Source organism: Stegodyphus dumicola, chromosome 2 (assembly GCF_044657685.1).
Source record: "Stegodyphus dumicola isolate Sdum_Otavi_A_Nest chromosome 2, ASM4465768v1".
NCBI classification, from domain to species: Eukaryota; Metazoa; Arthropoda; class Arachnida; order Araneae; family Eresidae; genus Stegodyphus; species Stegodyphus dumicola.
In genome coordinates, this window is record NC_140769.1 from 259,897,525 (window position 1) to 259,918,991 (window position 21,467).

Sequence of the window (21,467 nt, forward strand, 5' to 3'; positions counted from 1 at the left end):
AATTTATTTTATATTATTAGCACAAAGGGCTTTTGCATTGGTTCACAATACAAATGTCTGAATGACTTTTCAAATTGTTGCTCCAAATATTAGAGCCCTGAATTATATTTAAAGAACTTAAATAATGAAGAATCTGCATGGATGTGTATCTGTTTCTCGCATTGTGAGAAAAAGAACAGTACCTAGACACATCAAGAAATGTAGTCCTCCACCCGAATATAGGCAACTGGAAACACAAATTTTTAATTTGTTTATTATCTATTTCATATTTAATAAAACTTTATTAACAAACCCAACAATTTCAAAGCATTCCATTAACATTAACATCGCACATATCTACAAGCACGGATATTTTACATCCAAGGTTTCTTTACACTGGTATTATGTTGGTAGTAGAGCAACTCGAAGGCGTTATGATGTCTAATGGTATTTTGTGTTGAATGACTTGAATGTCTGTATCACTTTTCAAATTCCGTTTCGAATCCCCCATGAGAAAATGCCCCTTTGGGCATAATATAAAATCTGAAAGCATTCAGATTTTTTTTTAAAATTAAATTAATATAGTTTCATGAAACACACTAAATGGATCCCATTTCCTTTGATTCACCTTAAATCTATCTATTGAAGAGTCAGTATTTTCTCATTAGTAACACCCTCTCAAAAAAGTATCAAAATAAGTTTCATTTTATATTCTATAAATTTGTGCTAATGCATAAAATAAGAACTTCCCCATCCCTAGCAGCGCACTTTATTGACTCTTTCAAATGTAAAGTCTGTTAATAAATGCTATGTTGTTTAGTCGAATTCTAATTGACCTTTTATGTAATTTACAATATTATACGATCCCAAACATTTGAAAGTATTCCTTGAAAGTTCAATTTTTGTAAAAATTGATGAAATAAACATTATGCTAGATTAACTAAAGTTCTCAGTGTAAAAAAAAAAAAAAAAAAAATTGAGTTGCATAAAAAGATTTTAAAACACTGTGAGCTACTAAGATATAGAATGATGTTGCAAAGAATTCTTAAATATCAGCCAGATCTAAGACATGATGCTACCAGCTTTTGGGTCCCTTCCAGTAGGGAAGAAAATTTCTGAATGGCCATCAATAGTTCATAAAAAAATATCAGATTGACCTAAATCACATCATGCAATACCGGCTGATTTTCCTACAAAGTAGCATGCCTGCTACAAGCATGGATTTCTAACTGTGACTATTCTTTGACTGTGTTGGATGACTTACATTTCTTATCTGTGTAAATCTGTTAAAACTAATATATTTTCTAACCTAATTAAAGTAGTGGATGCAAAAACAAGTATTTATCATTACCCTTTGGATTAATAACACAATGATGACTCTACAATCTCTACCATGGTAGAATACAATAATTATGACCTGAATTCTCTCATCATGTGCCTGCTGAAAACATATTTGCATCTTCAATTTCCATGCTTGCAAAGTGTTGTGAATTGGAAACATCATCTTCTAAACAGAATTAACATTTGAATTCATCATTATTTTTGTGATCGTTGCATGTGCTTTCTTAATAACTGTCTACAGATAATACGACAACATGTGGTCTGTACCGTAAAGCAAAAAATGTTTATCATCTTCTCATAAATATATCATAGATCTGTGATATAAAAATTTTGTAGGTATAACGCTGATTTTTGTTGTTTGACTTCTGAATTAATATCATAGATCTGTTGATAAAATCTCTGACATGTGCTATAGATCAGATTTTTTTCTAATGCTGAAGGCTGCTGACTGAGCCTATATTTCTCGCAACATTTAGAGGTAAGCCACACCGGGTTTTTAGTTTTTATAGCTCTAAATTAGAGATAATATCTAAACTAAAGCTTATCTCTAAAATGCATACCTGCAGCATTTTATTTATTTATTTATTAATGTTATACTGTAAAATCATGATTATCCTAGCTAATGCGTACCGGGGCTAACTTGAATAACATGGATTGATACAAAGATAATTTCAATACTATAGTCTTATTGTACATACTGTAAGGAATTTACTCCCATTACAAGTATATGTTTTATATTGCAGATACATAGCAATATAAAACACATGCATATTTGTACATTCAAATATGCTGTACTAAATTTGTACACACTACAAATTGAAAAGGATGCTCCAGTTTGCAGAATACAAATAAGGTGCTATACAGTATACTTAACCTACCACTCATTTAAAATTGTGATAGCATATCTACTGGTGACGTGTCCTCTTGTTGTTCAGCATAGTGCAGTGCCTTTTAAATTCCATTTAAGTCATCTGTGTGAGTAATGTTGGTTTGTAGAATTACTATGTCTTTATTATCAAAACTTCTATTACGTGCAATTAAATTTATGATAGCTCCCATCAGACCCTTTAAATCAGGCATTGGCAGCCTATAGCAAGTGGAACAATTGTCAATGACACTCTACAATTTAGAAGAAATGGAAAGCGATTATGTAGATCTCTTGTACAACCATGTTCATTGGCTTACCTGAGCCATGTCTTGAATGAGCTTGTGTTATGCATTGAACACAAACTTTTTTCTTAATGAGAAAAATCAACATTTCCCTGAATTTGCATTAAAATTTTTAACCTTTTTCCTACTGTGAGGTATCCTGCAAGACTGGTTTGGCACACCACAACAACAAGGCTACTGATCTCTGTTTTAAACCGTTCATCATCTTGCAGCCAGTCATTCACATCTTCATTCAGTATTGTCTCTAACTTTTAGTTGGTTTAAGGTAGCCGCTAATTCTACGTCATATGTTTCTGTCATCGTCATTTGTATCACTAGGCTCGATAACACGGTTAATCAAAACTCAGATAATCAGTTTTCAATTGTATGTATATAAATTTATCTTAAACATTTAGCTCACACCTGTTCTAAATTATGCTTGCACCTTAGTCATATAATATTCATAACCTTTCAAACATTTGCATTAATTTATTTCATTTGTTAAAATTTACTTTATGGCACCCATTGGCGAAACGTCTCTTTTTCAATGCCAAGATCAGCGCTAGGAAGGATCGACACCAATTTTAAGATGGTGCTGATCCTTCCACCCACTACGCAAAACCAAAACAAGAAGACTAACACAAACTCAGTGTCCATGTACACATCAACCTATTTTAACTTCAAAAAACATCAGAGAATTGCACAAACTAGGCACTGCTCACTACCTTAACTTTGTCCATGTACAAATCTATCTATTTTCACTTACATAAAATCATGAAGCTAAAACAAAGTTATAACTATCATCTAAATAAACCAGAAAAAAATCTACCGCTGTGTTAATATACAGAGACGAACAAATAACCAAAAATACATATTTCCTAACATAAACACATCAAATCTTTTTTAAAAAATTAACACACAGAGACGAACAAATAACCAAAAATACATATTTCCTAACATAAACACATCAAATCTTTTTTAAAAAATTAACACACAGAGACAAATAAATGAACTGTCAATTTTTTAACATACTTTTTTTTCACGTGCGTATATTCACACTTCCCACCACCATCTCCTACATCCTTCGCTTAAGCAATTAAATTAAATTTTTGGTCGCTTCTTCGGCTCATCCGCTGTTAATCAACATTCATCCTCTTACCCACCTCAGACATACTTAAATCATGGTATCCAAAGCAAAATAATAGCAAGTTCAAAACCCAAGATTATACCATGCAGATGCAAGCAAACACAACAACTGAAAACCATACCCGGGACCATACGAAAGGGTTACTATTACAAAATATAGCCCAAAACTAAATTTATCATAACACATTTGGTGATATTCACAGAAATAACCCCTTTTTAATGACAAAAACTAAAAAAAAAACACAATTTTCATCAAGGCTAGTTTCGCCAACATTAGGGTTACAGAAAATCCTATTTCACGCAGGGAGCTTCTAGATTTCATGAACAACCAATACCACTTTGCGATTTTTCAGACAGAAACCAAGAGGTACAGCTTAACCAGTTAACTGTGGCGCTCTCGTATAAGAGTGTGCACCGTTTTTTGTCGTCAGAATTGAGCCACGATGAGTATATTCGTCAATCACAGAGTAAGTTGCGCTGGTATGATATTTCATGAAAAAGATGGGTTTATTTTATAAAATTGAAAATTTTATTACTAATATTTACTTATTTGGTTAACTTAAGCATATATATTAAACTAAAAATGCAATAAATTAAATATTATACATATAAAAGTAAGAATTTAAATTCCTGCTGTGGAGTGATATTCAGCGAAACAGGGTACTATAAACAATGGGACTTTGCAAATCGAACACCAATAATGCGATTCCTTCCTCATCTTACGTTTGTAGCAAAGCGAACACTTTCGCATAGGTTTTTTTTTTTTTTTTTTTCTCCTGATGTTCCGGGTATATAATCTGGAACATGATTACCGCCTAATTGGCTTATATTAGGTCTAAATGGCAGAGTTTGTGTCGATTTATTTCTTTCAATTGGATACGTCAAAAGTGTTTCAATAAATTTGAGGAAAAAGTTGATACGTGATAATGTTCCATTATTTTTTTTTATATAATATATTTTATTATATATAATGTCATACATATGGGCCCATATGTATGACATTATGTGTCTGAATATGTACATTCAGACACATAATGTCTAAGAAATGGAGAAATATCTTTTTGCAGTACTTTTTGAGTCGTTTCCTTGCTGTGGAGTACGCTATGATAATTCCATTGCTCATATCCACTCCATCCATTTTTTTATTATAATCAATCACTAGCTCTGGTTTCTTTGTTATTATTTTTCTTTTCTGTTTCTATTACATTATCATTATGTACAGTACTTACTAAATAAACCGCCCCTTATTTTTCCATTTCATTATACGCATGACGAGTATACTCGTCAACCACAGTTAAATGGTTAATATCATATTTCCATATAAAATTTTGAATTGCACTGGTGAAAGATTTTAAACACTGTGCATTTAAGAAAATATGTACAGTACAAAGTACAAGATGCAGACTTGTCGGGACTTCGCCAATTCCGTATTTGTGATTTTTCCGGATATTAGATCATCAGTTTAAATCTAGTTAGATGGCATTCAGAAATTATAAAATTAAAAATATGAAATCATGATTTATGAAATAATGAAGCATCTATGACCTAAAGGGTAACAAAATTAAAAAAAAAAAAAAGCTTAATATTTATCTGTTTATTTAATTAAACATTTCTTTGAATATAAATTGTTTTTCTTTCATTTTTTGTGCTTATACTTTCTCTTCAATTCTGTAGACAGACGTAATTTCTTATTCAGTTATAAATTTCCACTATTCAAGTCCTGCAGTTGTTGCGTCGAGAATTCCGAGTAACTTGTAAATCGGAATTTTTTTGTTTTCGATAATCTCTCATCACTTTCTTCACTATCGGTAACAGTGTTTTCTGGATTTAGAATCATACTAGAGATTTTGCTGTCCATTCATTGATTGATGATTGGCACAATGCCATTGCAATGAAAAACTTCTGTTATATCACCTTCACTTATTACCGCTTCTCAGCATTTCTTTACAAAATCCATTAATTGGAAAAGCAAATATGCATCTACGGAGCCAAATTATTGATTAAATTTATGCTAAAGTGATTGTTTCTTCAATAATGAAGTATTTTAATCAGTACCGAAGTGAAATTAAGAATTGGGATTCTCCACACGCTTTCTTACGAGGGGAAAAATCAAATGTGAATGCATAAAGCATTAAAAAAAAATTTCCTGAAAAACTTTTGTTGGTGGCTTTAAGGTCCAGATTCCAGATATTGGACGTCCGGATCTCAGGCTTTGTACTGTATAGAATAAAATAATAAATAATAACAATTTCAACATTCCATTGAAAGTTTCATGGCATTCTGACATCATTTCTGTACACTTAAACAATAAAAAATGAAACATTCTGTTTCAGCATATGAAAGACGATATGGTCATCCATTGCTCCCGTATCAATTTGATAGGGTAAGTCTACAATGCTGGAGGCAATGAGGTTAACATATCATATTTTTAACAAATCTACAACAAAACTATGTGAACACACTAAGGAGTACTGAAAATGAAATTTTGAACAGAAAACATGTGTTAGAATTAAAGGTACTCTTCCGTTATTGGGACCAGATTAAAAAATGTATGTATCTGAATGTATGTGTATACACACATATATAGGCATACATACATATATAATGCACACATACATACATTTATGAATCCTGTCCCAATAATAAAAGAGTAAATTAAATTTTTATTTTATTATAAGAAAAATTTGGCTTTTTATACCCGTTGTTATACTATGCTATTTGAACACTACATAAATCTCTACAAGGGTTTTTCTTAAGAATCTACCTATGCTGGCAGGAAATAGAGAGTTTTGCATATATTCTATGGAATATAAATAAAATAGTTATGAGATATATTAATTTGAGTCTCAGCATCTGAATTGCTCTGAATAAATACTTTACACATTAATTACATAAAATCAAAATTAATATTATAAGACAACAGATTATGCACTAAATAATTTACCTAAAACAAAAATTTTGCAAATTCATGATGCATGATTATTAGAAAAAGAGAATTGCACACACACACGAAAAAAAAAAAAAAAAAAATATTTGCACTTTTGTTCAAAAGTTTATTTGTATATTAGAAAAAATTAACATGAAACATACTTTATTGAATATTCTAAAATGTTAAATTTTGTTTGTTTATATCTAAAAATGAGTGCAAATTATTAAAATGTCTTTCTCTTTAATATGGTTATTATTTTCACTCTGCATTCATGCAAGAAAATTATATAACCAGAGAGGACAATAATCATGGGATCAATGAAAAAGCTAAACAAACTGCACAAAACTATATCTCAACTTCACCTCGATTTGCACCTAGCAGAATACATGTCAAGCATTATTGACCAGAATGTGACTACCAGAATGTGACTATTAAAAAAAAAATCAATCTTGGGGCCTCTTTTAAGTAAATTGCTCACAAAAAATAATAAATATAAATTTATACTAAACTGCTTCTATACGTATATACTGAATAAACTGTTGTGCAGATATCGAATGAATTCCAAACTTGCATTAGCTAATGTTAGTCTTGTTTTCATAACATTAACGATAACAATTGGAAACAAAAACACTTTCTTCAACCAAAATTAAGGCAATGACATTTTCTCTTACAAAGACAAATACAAAAAGGAAACCATTTATAAAAGTTGGCAGTTTTGAGTTTTTCACACCATACATGCAGGAATTATGTTATCCTATGCATGAAAAAAGAGAGAGGGGGGCCTAAGTACTTCTGATCTGATTTTTCATTTATTAGTGTCAAATACAAATTACACAGCAGCATAATTTGCAAGGCAAAAGATGACTCAGCAAACATCTTTTGTTATGATACAGTTTAGCCCAAGAAATAAATGTTTTCATGAAACCACATTTTTTATTCATTACTTCATTTTCCCTGACTCATGATGCCATACTGTTGCATGAGAAATGGTTCTAAATTTCTTTCCAGGTTCTTCTGTCTAAATTAGGCAATTTTTTTTTTTTTCTTAATTCTTATTTTCCTTGCACATATCATAAGTAGATAATTTGTGAACTACAACTTTAGTGAAATATTCCATATACATACTTTCTATCATCAAATACATATTCCATTACATCTTTATTTTACTTTTCTACAATTCTCCCCATTATCAATATTTCCCGATTATGTTCATTTATTAATATATAGTTATTGATTCATTAATATGTTTAGAATGAACATATACATTCTCTGTATCATGATGTTTCTACACTTCTGTCTTCATTGAAATACCTCAATATAGTTTCTTCGAAGTCTTTAAAACAATAATGTACGTCATTTGTATGACTCCATTATACAAATGCTTCAGAGATTTGTAAGAGAAAGATACTTTCTGACTGACAAAATGTGTCAGAAAAAAAAAAAAAAAAAAAAAAAAAAAAAAAAAAAAAATTTGAGTTTTACAGTCTCAAAATGTAGATTCACTGCCAATAAAATGGCAGAAAGAGATGTGTTAAAGCTTGCATTAGGAAGATGGTATGTTGAAAGATCTAATTATTTTTAACTAGAGGATTTATGAATGAAACTTTTCTTACATACAAGTGCTGACTGGTCTAGGAGTTAAACTTGGAAAGTTATAGTTTAACATAAAATACTTGAAACATTAAAGTACATATAAGGCAAACAAAATACTTAGCTATTTTAAAGGTAGAGAATACTTGAGGATTACACCACTTAAATGATTATGTCGCAGACCATCAAATTTAATCACGAAACAATTTTGATACAGGATAATATATGCCCATATGTTGCTCTTTTGATCAGAAATTAGTCCATTTACACTGAACAGCACTGCATTATTTCCTGTTGTTTATAAAACAGCATTAAAAGTAAAATAAAACAATTTAATATGGAAGGAATAAATACACGATCCATAATAGCATCCCATTTGAGAAAATAGAATCAGTTTAAAAACATGCGACTTAAAGTATATATTACATTATGTTCTCCTTTTATTATAAAAACTTCTTATACATACTATATAAGCAAATATTGCTTTGAATCTGTCTTCTTAGAAATGCCTTTTATTATAAAAACTTCTTATACATACTATATAAGCAAATATTGCTTTGAATCTGTCTTCTTAGAAATGCCTGGTGATTCACCTTGCTTATTGAATGTTCTCTTTTCTGTGAATAATTTAAGCCCAAATGATGTGATACTTAATTATAATAGGGATTCCTCAAATATATAAAAGACAGCACATGTGTGAACTGACTTTCTTATTCTTCACATAGAGATAGATTTTTTTTTTTTTTTTTTTCATAATATTCTTTGTGGCAGTTTTGAAGATTCATAATTTTTTAATCTTTTCTATTAACAAGCCATGTTGATTTTTGTTAGAGCTTATTTATATATATAGTAGTATATTTTCCCTGAATAAGAGATATTTCCTTACATACTTGTTTTGTTTACATAGTTCCACAGAATTTCCGATTGCAATTTTGGCTAGGCATTTTAAAATATTTTAGCATGCACTTTTTTTCAAAGATCAAAAACTTTAAAAAAAGAAAAAGAAGAAAATCTTTGTACAACCAAGTTGTAACATAACTCACATATTTAATGTTTCTCTCTTGTGTGAATAAGCATATGTTTATTCAAAGCCTTCTCTTCTCTAAATGACTTTTCACATACTTCACAAGCATGATGTTTCTCTTCATTGTGAATAAGCATATGTTTGTTTAAGAGATATTTTTCTGTAAATGACTTGTTACATACCTCACATGCATGAGGTTTCTTTGCTGTGTGAATAAGCATATGTTTGTCTAAAACATATTTTTCTCTAAATGACTTGTTACATACCTCACATGCATGAGGTTTCTCTCCTGCATGAAAAAGCATATGTTTGTTTAAAGCACTTTTCTGTCTAAAAAACTTCTTGCATACCTCACACATATGAGGTTTCTCTCCTGTGTGAATAAGCATATGCCTGTATAAATTATCTGTTGATCTAAATGAGTAGTTACAAACTTCACACGCATAAGGTTTATCTCCTGTGTGAATAAGCATATGTCTATTTAAAGTACTCTTTTCTCTAAATGACTTACTACATACTTCACACGTAAAAGGTTTCTCTCCTGTGTGAATAAGCATATGTTTGTTTAAAGCATCTTTTCCTCTAAATAACTTGTTACATACCTCACACGTATGAGGTTTCTCTCCTGTGTGAATAAGAAGATGTTTATTTAAACCACTTCTGAATCTAAATGATTTGTTACATACTTCACACGCAAGCGGCTTCTGTCCTGTGTGAATAAGCATATGATTATTTAAAACACTTTTCCCTCTAAATGATTTGTTACATACGGCACAGACATGAGGTTTCTCACCGGTATGAATAAGCATATGCGGGTATAAATTACATTTTGATCTAAAGGAGCGGTAACATACCTTGCACACATAAGGTTTTTCTTGTGTGTTAATAAGCAACTGTTGGTTTAAAGCATTTCCGAATCCAAAGGAATTGTTATATACCTCAGGTACATGAGGTCTCTCTCCTGAGTGACTAAACATATGCTTGATTAATTTATATTTTTCTCTAATTTATGTTGTTGGTCGGGTATCGTTGTAAGTTGAAATTAAAACTGCCACTGTAATACTTTGGAAAAGCTAATTTTACGGTACAAATCTGTATCATAAAACTTCGTTCCACCGAAATCCTGTAAACAGAGAGCTTTGACCAGAAACTCAGTTTCGGAAAAACATTGCCACTCAGGTAATCTGAAACTATGCACAAAAGATAACAATTGAGGCTTGGTTCTAACACAGCTCAATATACATTTAATCAAACAAAACAAAGATAAAAAATACTCTTTGTAAAAATATCAGGGCTAAATAATAAACGAAGGAAAATTAAGTTCTTAAATTTCTACACTAAAATAACTCAAGTAGTGTTCATGTAAGAAATCTAGATGGGATTTTAATTTGTCTTCGATTTCGGGCCCTAGTCTGCACACCATGGAGCCTGAGAAGCCTTAATCGAGATGGAAGAACCTGTCGTCTTTTGCGATCTCGCAAAAAACGACGTCTGGTGTCATCGTCTCGATCATTACAGAGGTCGACGCGTCGGAAATTTTTCCGTCAGCTGCGTAGCTTCCGTCAGTTCATGACTGTCAGACAGACAGATAGACAAAGTAGACAGATGTCTTGTTTTGCACCCGCTCAGTCTTTCTGCTCCGATGGGCGAAAAATCAAGCATAGGTGCGAAGTAAAAGGTATATAGAAAGAGGGGCAATTTCATATTTGAGGAGAGTAAAAAGGAACTTCGTACATCTTGTACGAGTTCAAAAAGCCAGGAAGAAAAGATGGGACAAAATAAAATTTAAAATAAATGGCCCAAAAATAATAGAGGGGGGAAGGGCCTAGAGAAAGAAAAGGAAAAGAAGTAGAAAATATCCTAAAATACGATTGTGTCCTTGAGTGTAGTTAAAAGGAGAAGACACTGTCTTCATTTACAATAAACAGTGTCTCACAGGCGTGCGTGTGTAGTGAGTGTGTTTGGTAATGGTGAATAGATGTGTTACTGGGGAAAAGACAAATATTGACGGTGTTAAAATCCTTCGTATCAAGGTATTTAACATGGAATATAAAGTAATATGTATGCTTGCATCCTGAGATATCAACAAAAGTCACCAAACAAAAGTATATTTTAATTTAACCAAAGTAACTTATACTATTTTTATTCTCAACATTTTCTTACATTTTTCAAAAGCAGGCTGAAAGTCATCTGCTGAAATGCATCTGCATTTCAGCAGATGACTAACAACATAGAACCAAGGAGGTTAGAATAGAAGGAGGGAGGGTTCGCAGTTTCCTCCACTATCGGGAAATGAAACTCCGTCGAACAGGCGGCGTCCATGTTTGTGACTTCAAAACATTGCATTACGGCAGTGACATGTACGTGTTTCTAAGCTGTTCCGTGCATTTATTTTCCAGTAAAAATATGTTAAATTTATAATGAAATCCCTCGCTATTGTTGAATTTTTGTTTTAAAGTAATAAAGATGATATCCATAATTTACTATGTACAGCAAATTATTAAGAAATAGTTCGAAATCTAAATGCATGCGCATAACATTAAAGCCTTTAAAAAATGATTTTTCTGCATATTTCACGAATTTGCTTAGGTTAGAAAATAAATCTTAATAAAATAAAACAGATTTATGTGAATTCATTGATTTCAGTTTATGCGCATTTCATATTTATTAATCTCAAAGAAACTGCCTTTAATTAAGTTGAATTACAGAAATACACCTATATAAGTTTTTGGATACATCTTTCCACATGTTCAATTGTGTAAATATTTTACTTAATTTTATCACTATACTGCCCAGAAATTTGTAAGTTTATGCAAAAAATTTTTAACAACAGAACAGTTTATCTTAACTTAAAAAATGAATAATAATTAATATATAAAGAAAAGCATTGCTTTATTTAACACCTTTACAATTAATAAAAATAGTAACAATTGATTTCTTACTTTTCATGAAAGTTATAAAACGAATTAACTAAAACGTTCAAATTATACAATTTAAATCCTACCATATATCATTGTATCTTAAGGAACGAAGATACCAGCTATAAACAGAAACATTAAAATGTATTTAATATATTTTGATTATAGTTATATTAAATAACCTATTAAGTCCTTTTTGTTCACATCTGGAAAGAAAACCACATGACATTGTGATATTTTTGACATAGTTGTCATATTACATAAAAAAAGAAAATTAATAGTTACGTGTGAAAAATAATGCCCGGAATTTTTTTCGAGAATCTATTTGTGCATTAATATGCAATACAAGCTGACATGCTTCAAAAAGAAAAGAAAAAAATGTTGCAATGACAGACTTCCTTGCACAAGTCACGGTGATAACAGGAAGATGGCCGCCAAACTTCACCGTTTGAGTTGAACCTTCCCTCCTTCTATTCTAACCTCCTTGCATAGAACCATATACAATACAAGACCACAACCGCACACACCAAAATATATATATATATATATATATTTATGTGTGTAAATTACTGAGTATATGTATTAAAAACACAAATTAAACAGTATTTATTAATTTAACTATCATAATTTATTACAAGATTAACTATTTTACTATCATAATTTATTACTAGTTAATTAATGTTAGTATAACACAATGAGGCACACTGTTATTTATATAAGCTTATAGTTCTAAGAATTCATTTAAGGAGGTGAAGAATAAACCATTCCTTACATATGGACATTTAACAGATAGCAAAGAACAGTATGAGAAAAAATCGGTGAGGTATAATATTATTTAAAGGTGAAACTATATTCAACTGATCTAAAAAGAATAGAGAATCCAGAAGATCCGAGAGGGAAATAGCGCGATGCCCAAATTTTCACTCTCATCCCAAAATTTTCCCTCTCACGAGATTCCTTAAGGGCTTTGTAAGTGGTGACAGACGTGAACTGATAACGTTGGCGTCTGTTTGGAGTTGATACACAAAGGAAGCCACAAGCAATGAGCAATTTTAAGTATTTTTTAATGCTTTAAACTGATGAAAAATTAAGATTTATTGATTTAAAGGCACTTATTTATAGAAATTTGATTTAGTTTAGATCAAAGAAAAGTACTTATCTTAAAATTCCAGGCTTTCGGAGTATATCCTTACATTGTCCGCAGTTTTATTCTCGTCAACATCGGAGCCGAGATTCATTGGAATGATATAGGTGTTGTAGGAAAAAAAACACTATTTCAAAGTAATTTAATTGATAATCACCAAGGGAAAAGAAAATTTTTTACTTTTTTACGGGCCCACCAGCGGCCGAGCGGTAAAGTCGCTGAACACTGGTAGTTCGGTCCGAGGTTCGAATCCCGCGAACGGGCTGGCTGCATGGGTGCTTTCGTGGTTTTCCCCATGTGTAGTTTCCCTTAGAAAGTCCTCCACGAAGGCATCCCTCCCCTTAGGCAGATAGCCCTAGTGTGCTTTGCCATAATAAAATACACCACACCACCACTTTTTTACGGAGCGCTGCGAACGTGCTGCTGCTTGCCTCGGTGATGAATTTTCTGAATCCTCTAACAAAATCGCAGACAGACAGACAAAGTAGACAATTGTCTTGTTTTGCACCCGCTAAGTCTTTCCGGCGAAAAATCAAGCATAGGTGCGAAGTAAAAGGTATATAGAAAGGGGGGCAATTTCGTATTTGAGGAGAATAAAAAGGAACTTCGTACATTTTGTAGAGTTCAAGAGGCCAGGAAGAAAAGATGGGACAAAATAAAATTTAAAATAAATGGCCCAAAAATAATAGAGGGGGGGAAAGGGCCTATAGAAAGAAAAGGAAAAGAAGTAGAAAATATCCTAAAATACGATTGTGTCCATGAGTGTAGATAAAAGAAGAATTTGTCTTTATTTACAATAAATAGTGTCTCACAGGTGTGTGTGTGTATGTGTGGTGAGTGTGTTTGGTAATGGTGAATAGATGTGTTACTGGGGGGGGGAATACTGACGGTGTTAAAATGCTTCGTATCAAGGTATTTAGCATGGAATACAAAGTAATATGTATGCTTGCATCCTGATATATCAACAAAAGTATATATTAATTTAACTAAAGTAACTTATGCTATTTTCGTTCCCAATATTTTCACACATTTCCCAAAAAACAGCAGCAGACAAACAACATAGAACCATATACAATACAAGACCACAACCGCACACACCAAAAAATATATATATGTGTGTGTGTAAATTACTGAGTATATGTATTAAAACACAAATAAAACATAGTATTTATTAATTTAACTATTATAATTTATTACAAGATTAATTATTTTACTATCATAATTTATTACTAGTTAATTAATGCTAGTATAACACAATGAGGCACACTGTTATTTATATAAGCTCATAGTTCTAAGAATTTATTTAAAGCAGTGAAGAATAATCCATCCCTTACGTATGGACATTTAACAGGTAGCAAGGAACAGTATGAGAAAATATAGGTAAGGTATAATATTATTTAAAGGTGAAAATATATTTAAACAATCTAAAAAAAAAAAAAAAGAAAGAAAGAAAAAAAGAAACCAGAAGATCCGAGAGGGAAGAAGCACGATTTCCCAAATTCCTAATTTTCCCTCTCACGGGATTCCTGAAAACAAGATAAGGTGTGGGGCCTTTGTAAGTGCTGACAGACGTGAACTGATAACGTCGGCGTCTGTTTGGAATTGTAAACACAAAGGAAGCCACTAGCAATGAGCAATTTCAAGTACTGTTTAATACTAAAAACTGATTAAAAATTAAACTTTATTGATTTAAAGGCACTTATTTATAGAAATTTGATTTAGTTTAGATGAAAGAATGGTACTTATCTTAAAATTCCATGCTTTCGTAATATATGCTCACATGTTCGCTGTTTCATTCTCATCAACATCGGAGCCGAAAATCTTTAGAAAACGTGTAGGTTTTGTAGAAAACACACTATTTGAAAGTAATTTAATTGATAATCACTAAGGGGAAAGGAATGTTTTACACGTTTTTACAGAGCGCTGCCAACGTGCAGCCACTTGCCTCGGTGGTCTAACAAAATCCAGTTCATGACTGTCGTTTTGTAGCTAAACTGAAGACGGCGGAGGTCACGGATAGTTTTTGAAAGTGTACATAATGGATATTTATTAAGTTATCAGGTTCAATGTTTTTTCTAACCTTCTTCGGAAACATACAATGACCTGACTAGAACAGAGAGCTTACTAAAGCTATGTTCACTAACTGTAGTAAGTAGACAGGATACAGACGAAGGGTATACAAAACCCTTTATTTTTTCTTTATATACAATGACTTCCGTACTTCGGAATACAATGACCCTCCACTCGGGGTCTAACTTAAAAGATATCAAAATAAAACTAAACTCTAATTTAACTTTAGAATAAGATTGGACTTATAATAACAGGAAGCGTATGTAGCACAGAGACTGTGAACACTACAATACGTTTAATTTATCAAGAGGATTAAAACATCTGGCCTGGAAGGCAAAGTAGCAACTGCGTAACTTCTAAGGTAAGCGGCCTGCTTCGAACTCACGGCTTCCTCTCTTCTGCTTGGCAAAAAGGCCACACTTAAATACTTGGCGTTCGCCAGACAACTTTGCATAAACTCCTTCACGCTTATAATTCTGGCCGGAAGTAGAAAATAAGAAGTGATAGTAAAGATTTAAAATAAAATAAACGTTAGTAAAACTTAAGATCCTTACATACTTCCCGCCAGAGTTAACTAGTTTGAAACTGAGGTCTAAAACGACCTTGTTGAAAACTTTTAGCTCTAGAAACTAACGCGAGGCCAACCTTTTACAATCATAACTTAGCTAGAAACTAGAAAATTTAAAAGAAAGAAATTTGTTACAATAGCAGCTCCCGGAATATACAACAATCTTTTTTCTTTTTCATCTGTACTGCATCTAAACAGGAGCTTTATTCAATTCTGGTTCCTTCCAGAGATCTGGAAGGAAAACTAGTTTAATGAAATGTTACAGAATGACATTGCAAATAACATATAGAATATACTTTTCTTAACATTCTTATTTCATTCATGACTATTTTAATTATCTCTCCCCGTGCTCTCTGACATGTGTTGTAAAAGAACACCAACCACGAATGTGTTTCTGTCTACGTGTGCCACACTTCCTCCTACAATCAAAACACTAACGTGTTAAAATTCAACATACGAGACCTCTTAACACACCCTAATTTCAACCCTGAGGTACTATTCTGAAAGTGGCTAACTCTAAAGTGTAGCGTCAGAGAGCCTAACTACATCATTCAACCTTTAACACATATTCACCATGATTTAATCTTTACAGTCACACGAATAACAAATTTTTAACATTACTTTCACTTTTACCATATCACGGTATTTCTTAACATTCAAAATAACAGTTCACATGTATACAAGAACATATCAACATGCCGTTAATTTTACACATTTGAAAACATACATTAGTAGTACACTGTTAACTTCTATTCTTTTCAAAGCAAGTGCCAATTCTTTCTACATTGAAATAATACTACATTTCAAAAAGTCTTTCAGACTAAAACTTCTTTCTTGTTAGAATGTTTTAAATAAAATTTATACAATAACTTTTTACAATATTTAAGTCTTTATACAACGCTATTATACATCAACTTTAGTTTTACGCGCGAGTAATTGAAAAACATAATAAGAAAATCGGTCACAACTCATTTCTCGCCCTTTTGGCGATAAAGGTAGACCTCGCATGAGGTAAAACTTCTTGAAATCTGCCACTTGCAGTAAGAATGAAAGATTAACTTAAGTTTGTAAAGTAACATAAAATTTTACTTATCTTTGTAATATTCAGACATCCTTTTCTGGGCCCAGTCTTTAAAGGTGCTGCAGACCGTAGCTTGGTTGATCCTCCTTCTTGTACGGGCTCGCCCTTCAGTGCTTTCCTCTGGAAGCTTCCGTTTTTCACCACTACGGCCACCCTTGAACATCTTCCTTTTGTGCTCTGCTTGTGGTCTTGGCCGTTTGAAGGCAGCTGGTCTTGGTGGAACCGGGAAACTTCTGTCGTGATCCTGCTTGGACCTCGTTGTTGGCCGTTCAAATTTTTCTTGTACTTTTTCCTCCGCCGCTGATGGCCCTTCCGCAGTTCGGCGACTTTTGCTGCGGAGAGTTCTGTCGGATGAGTCAATCTTCCGTTTCACAGCCGGGTTATAGTTGCCGTCCTTTCTCCCGGTCTTTTCCACATACGTCGTCCTTCTCCCTTCTTCATTCTGGGGGTGTTCGTGAACTCTGTTTTCTGGACGGTGGAACGGCTTCTTTTTCTTTGTACCTTCAATTTTTCCGCGGGGCAATTTTCTTTTCACTTGCTTCTGTCTCTCATTGGCCTGCCCTTGTACTTGTCGTTTTCCCACCTCTGGAACTTGTACCTGCGGTGTCTGCCGTACCGGATCCTGCAAAAGATCTGAAAAGATTTGCATTTTATTACGATCGAAGTAGGGCTTGATTTGATCAATGTTTGCGGAACAGGTTTCACCATTTCTTGCCTTTAACACTACAACAGCGTGAGTTATTTTTTCTATAACATATGGTCCTTCAAAGCGTGGAAAAAATTTGGCAGTTTTATCTTCTGGTGCTGAAGAAAGTGAATGCTTAATTTTTAGTACTTCATCCCCTACTTTATAAGTTACTCCCCGTCGTTTCAAGTCATAATACAATTTTTGTTTTCTTTGTGCTACTTCCGTATTCTTTTTTGCTTCTTTTATTAGTTTTTCTATATCACCCATTTTAAATTCTGGGGCTCTTTGTTGCACATAAAATAGTTTATCTAACGGTGTTATAACCTTTCTGCCTAGAAATAACTCAGCAGGAGTTTTGCCCGTTGTATCATGTTTTGCGGTCCTAAGGGCGAAAGCAAATTCATTGACATAGTTATCCCAGCTTTTATGAAAATTTTTAACATAACTACGGATAATTTTCACTATATTTCTGTTGACCCGTTCCGCTATATTTGATTGCGGCCGATACGGGACCATTTTTAAATGACGTATGCCCAGTTTTTGGCACATGTCTTCAAATATATTACTTACAAATTGAGGACCATTATCCGATATAACTTTTAGGGGCGCCCCGTATTTTAAAATATATTTATTTAAAATAGAATCGGTAACTAATTTCGCGGAGGCTCGTTTTAAGGGAACAATTTCGGTCCATTTACTAAAATGATCAACTATAACAAGGAGATAGCGACTTTTGTTTAACTGACCTTTTGGGAAAGGGCCCAATAAATCGATGCCGATTATTTCATTTGGAAATTCGGATTTAATACTATTTAGAAACCCGGCCGGGCGGAAATTAATATAATTAACGGCTTGACATGTTGGGCAGGACTGGACATACGCCCTTGTTAACTTTTGCAGTTCAGGAAAGTAGACTGCCTCGCGTACGCGTTGGATAGTTTTTCGAATACCAGCATGAGAAGCTAAAGGGCTGTCATGGAGCTCTTGCAGGATATTTAATCTAAGACTAGCTGGGATAACAGGTCGAAATTCGTTGTTGGAATTCGTAGTTTTTGTATAAAATAATAGACCATCTATTAGTTCGTAATGGGCCGCCCTATTTCTTATCGCCACAATATCTTGGTGGCTAAAATTTTCAGGATCCTTCAAATACTCATAAATACTTCCAAACTCAGGATCCTTACCCAGTTCGGTTATTACAGTTTCTTGGGAATTTATTGTACACGCTGTCAGCATTGCAACTTTTACGGTATTACTCTGTTCGTCTAATTTAATTCGTGATAGGGCATCTGCTACGATATTTTCCTTTCCGGGGGTATGCTTGATTACCAGATTATATTCTCGCAGCTTGAGTGCCCATCTTATTAACCTTGGGGATAAATTTTTCCCAGAGTACAATCTAGTTACCGCCGCATGATCAGAATATACTGTTATCGGCGCCTTTCCAAAATAGACTCGGAACTTTTGCACTGCTAACAGAACTGCAAGTGCCTCTCTCTCGGTCGCGGAATAGTTTCTTTGTGTTTGATTTAAAGTTCGGCTAAAAAATGCCACTGGCTGCTGATTTTGCGAAAGTACCGCTCCTACCGCATAATCCGAAGCATCCGCTGAAATTTCTAAATTTTCATCCTTTTCAGGAAATTTCAACACAGGGGCTTGCGTTAATGCTTGTTTTAATTTTCTGAAAGCACTATTGGCTTCGGCCGTCCACGAGAATCTTGCCTTTTTCCTTTTTAATTTTAACAATGGCTCAGCGATAGCCGCAAAATCTTTTATAAAGGACCTATAATATGAACAAAGTCCTAGAAAAGAAGAGAGCTTCTTTGCCGTGTTTGGAGTCGGATACTTTTGTACAGCGATTATTTTTGATTCATCTGTCTCGATCCCTTTTTGCGATATTTTGTAACCTAAATATTTTAATTCAGGGGCTGCAAATTTGCATTTTTCGACATTAACTTTTAGACCGGCCTCATTTAATAAAGAAAACACCTGTCTTAAATCCTGTACATGTTGGTCTAGATTATCACTAGTAATAATGATATCGTCTAAATAGATAAATGTGGACTTTCCGAGAACAGGTCTTAACACAATGTCCATGCATCGCTGAAATGTTGCTGGGGCGCCTGAAAGGCCAAACGGCATTCGCAAAAATGCATAAGTGCCAGACTTGGTTATAAAAGCAGTCTTAGGCACGTCCTCAGGCCTGATCCCTATTTGAAAATAACCATTCGTTAAGTCTAAAGTTGTCATAAATTTGGTTGATTTTATGTTCCTTAAAATTTCTTCTATAATCGGTAACGGATATACCGGATATTTCGTTATGGAATTTAATTTACGGTAATCAATAGCGAATCTCCACCTTTTTGGATGCTCCAAAGGATAATCATTATTTTTCTTACATAAAACCACCGGACTAGCATAACTACTTGAGATAGGCGTTATGATCTTTTTACGTAGCATATCGGTAATATGCCATTCTATAATTTTTTCCTTATTCTTATCATACCGGTATGGTTTTTGACGAACCGGCAATGCATCTCCGGTGTCAATACTGTGGTTAGTAACCTGGGTAAATCCTGGAATATCACTAAATAAGGAAGCAAATTCACTTACCACTTGTCGGATTCTATCTTGCTCGTCATTAGGCAGGTGGTCAAGATTTAACCTTGGCGGTTCAACCTTTTCTACACGCACTGGTTTCATCGTCAGCTTAAGAGACGCTTCATTAAAATCCAGTGTAGCTTGTGCGTCTGAAAGAAAGTCTATTCCTAGGATTAAGTGTGCTTGCAAATTCTTTACTATAAAAAACATCACCTTTACTTGTTCGTCCTTGATACGGATGTACAAAGGTACTTTACCTACGCACTTACATTGTTCTCCTTGCGCCGCTAATACTGTTGTATTATCCGCATTATATATGCGGTATTTGCGAAAATACTTTCTAAAAAAGACTTCTGCCACACAGGAACACTGCGCGCCGGTATCCAGGAGTGCGGTGGCCGGGATATTATTTACCAAGACTTCAATCTTCGGAAGAGTTAAATTTTTCACCATTACTGTATTTAACTTGTAGGAAGAGGGGTTTTCGTGGCCTTCGGATTTCCGCACCCTCTCGTCAGCAGAAATCCGTTTTAGTTTAAATTATTTTTCCTTTCGGTGCTTTCCTTCTTTCTCCACTGGCCTTGAGACTTTTTTCCTGGGTTGCTATTGAACTGTCGACGTTCGCCGGCTGTTTTTGAATGCTCGGGTTTCCTTGCCCACTGATTCGCTTTTTCTCCGTAGCCATGTGCTTGAGTTTGCTGTAGTCTTGGCGTACCAAATTGGTTTCGCTGTTGATATTGGCGTCTTCTTTCGACGTTCGCCGTTCTTCTACTTTCAAACTGGATTGCTAGCTCAAATAATTTTTCCAGTGTAGTCGGATTTCTCAATTCAATAAAGTCTTGCACTTGGGGTAGTAACCTCGGCAAAATCACTTGAATTATTTCAGGATCCGGACGGTTTCCATACAAGAGCTTGAAAACGTGAATTTTTCTTAAAATAAAACTCGAGAGGTTTTCCATTCTTTGTTGATATATACTGAAAAGTTCTGTTTCTAATTTCGCACGATCCCTTACAACAGGGAAGGCTTTTAGTAGGGCAGTCTTGAAATTTTCGTAGGTATAGGTGGGACTTCCTGCTTGACCCAAGAGACTTCTGCCGATACATTTGAACCAGTTAAGCGCTTGGCCCCTCAAAGCGCTGGTAGCTAAGGTAACTTTTTGAAATTCGTGCACGGGGTAGAGCATGAAGTGGTCATCCAATTTTTCCAAAAAACTGGTTACCTGTGAGTTTCCATTAAAC

The 21,467-nt window shown here is 33.6% G+C and overlaps 1 protein-coding gene across 1 annotated transcript; it reads right to left on the reverse strand.

Moving 5' to 3' along the window:
- Nucleotides 1–4,778: 4,778 nt before the first annotated feature.
- Nucleotides 4,779–10,327, reverse strand: LOC118188997 (uncharacterized). The gene is made up of 2 exons (XM_085812090.1): nt 8,644–10,327; nt 4,779–8,571 (listed from the first exon to the last, which is right to left on the reverse strand). Exon 1 carries the CDS (start codon nt 10,133–10,135, stop codon nt 9,182–9,184), a length of 954 nt encoding a protein of 317 aa, XP_085668216.1. The 5' UTR covers nt 10,136–10,327; the 3' UTR covers nt 4,779–8,571; nt 8,644–9,181.
- Nucleotides 10,328–21,467: the final 11,140 nt, after the last annotated feature.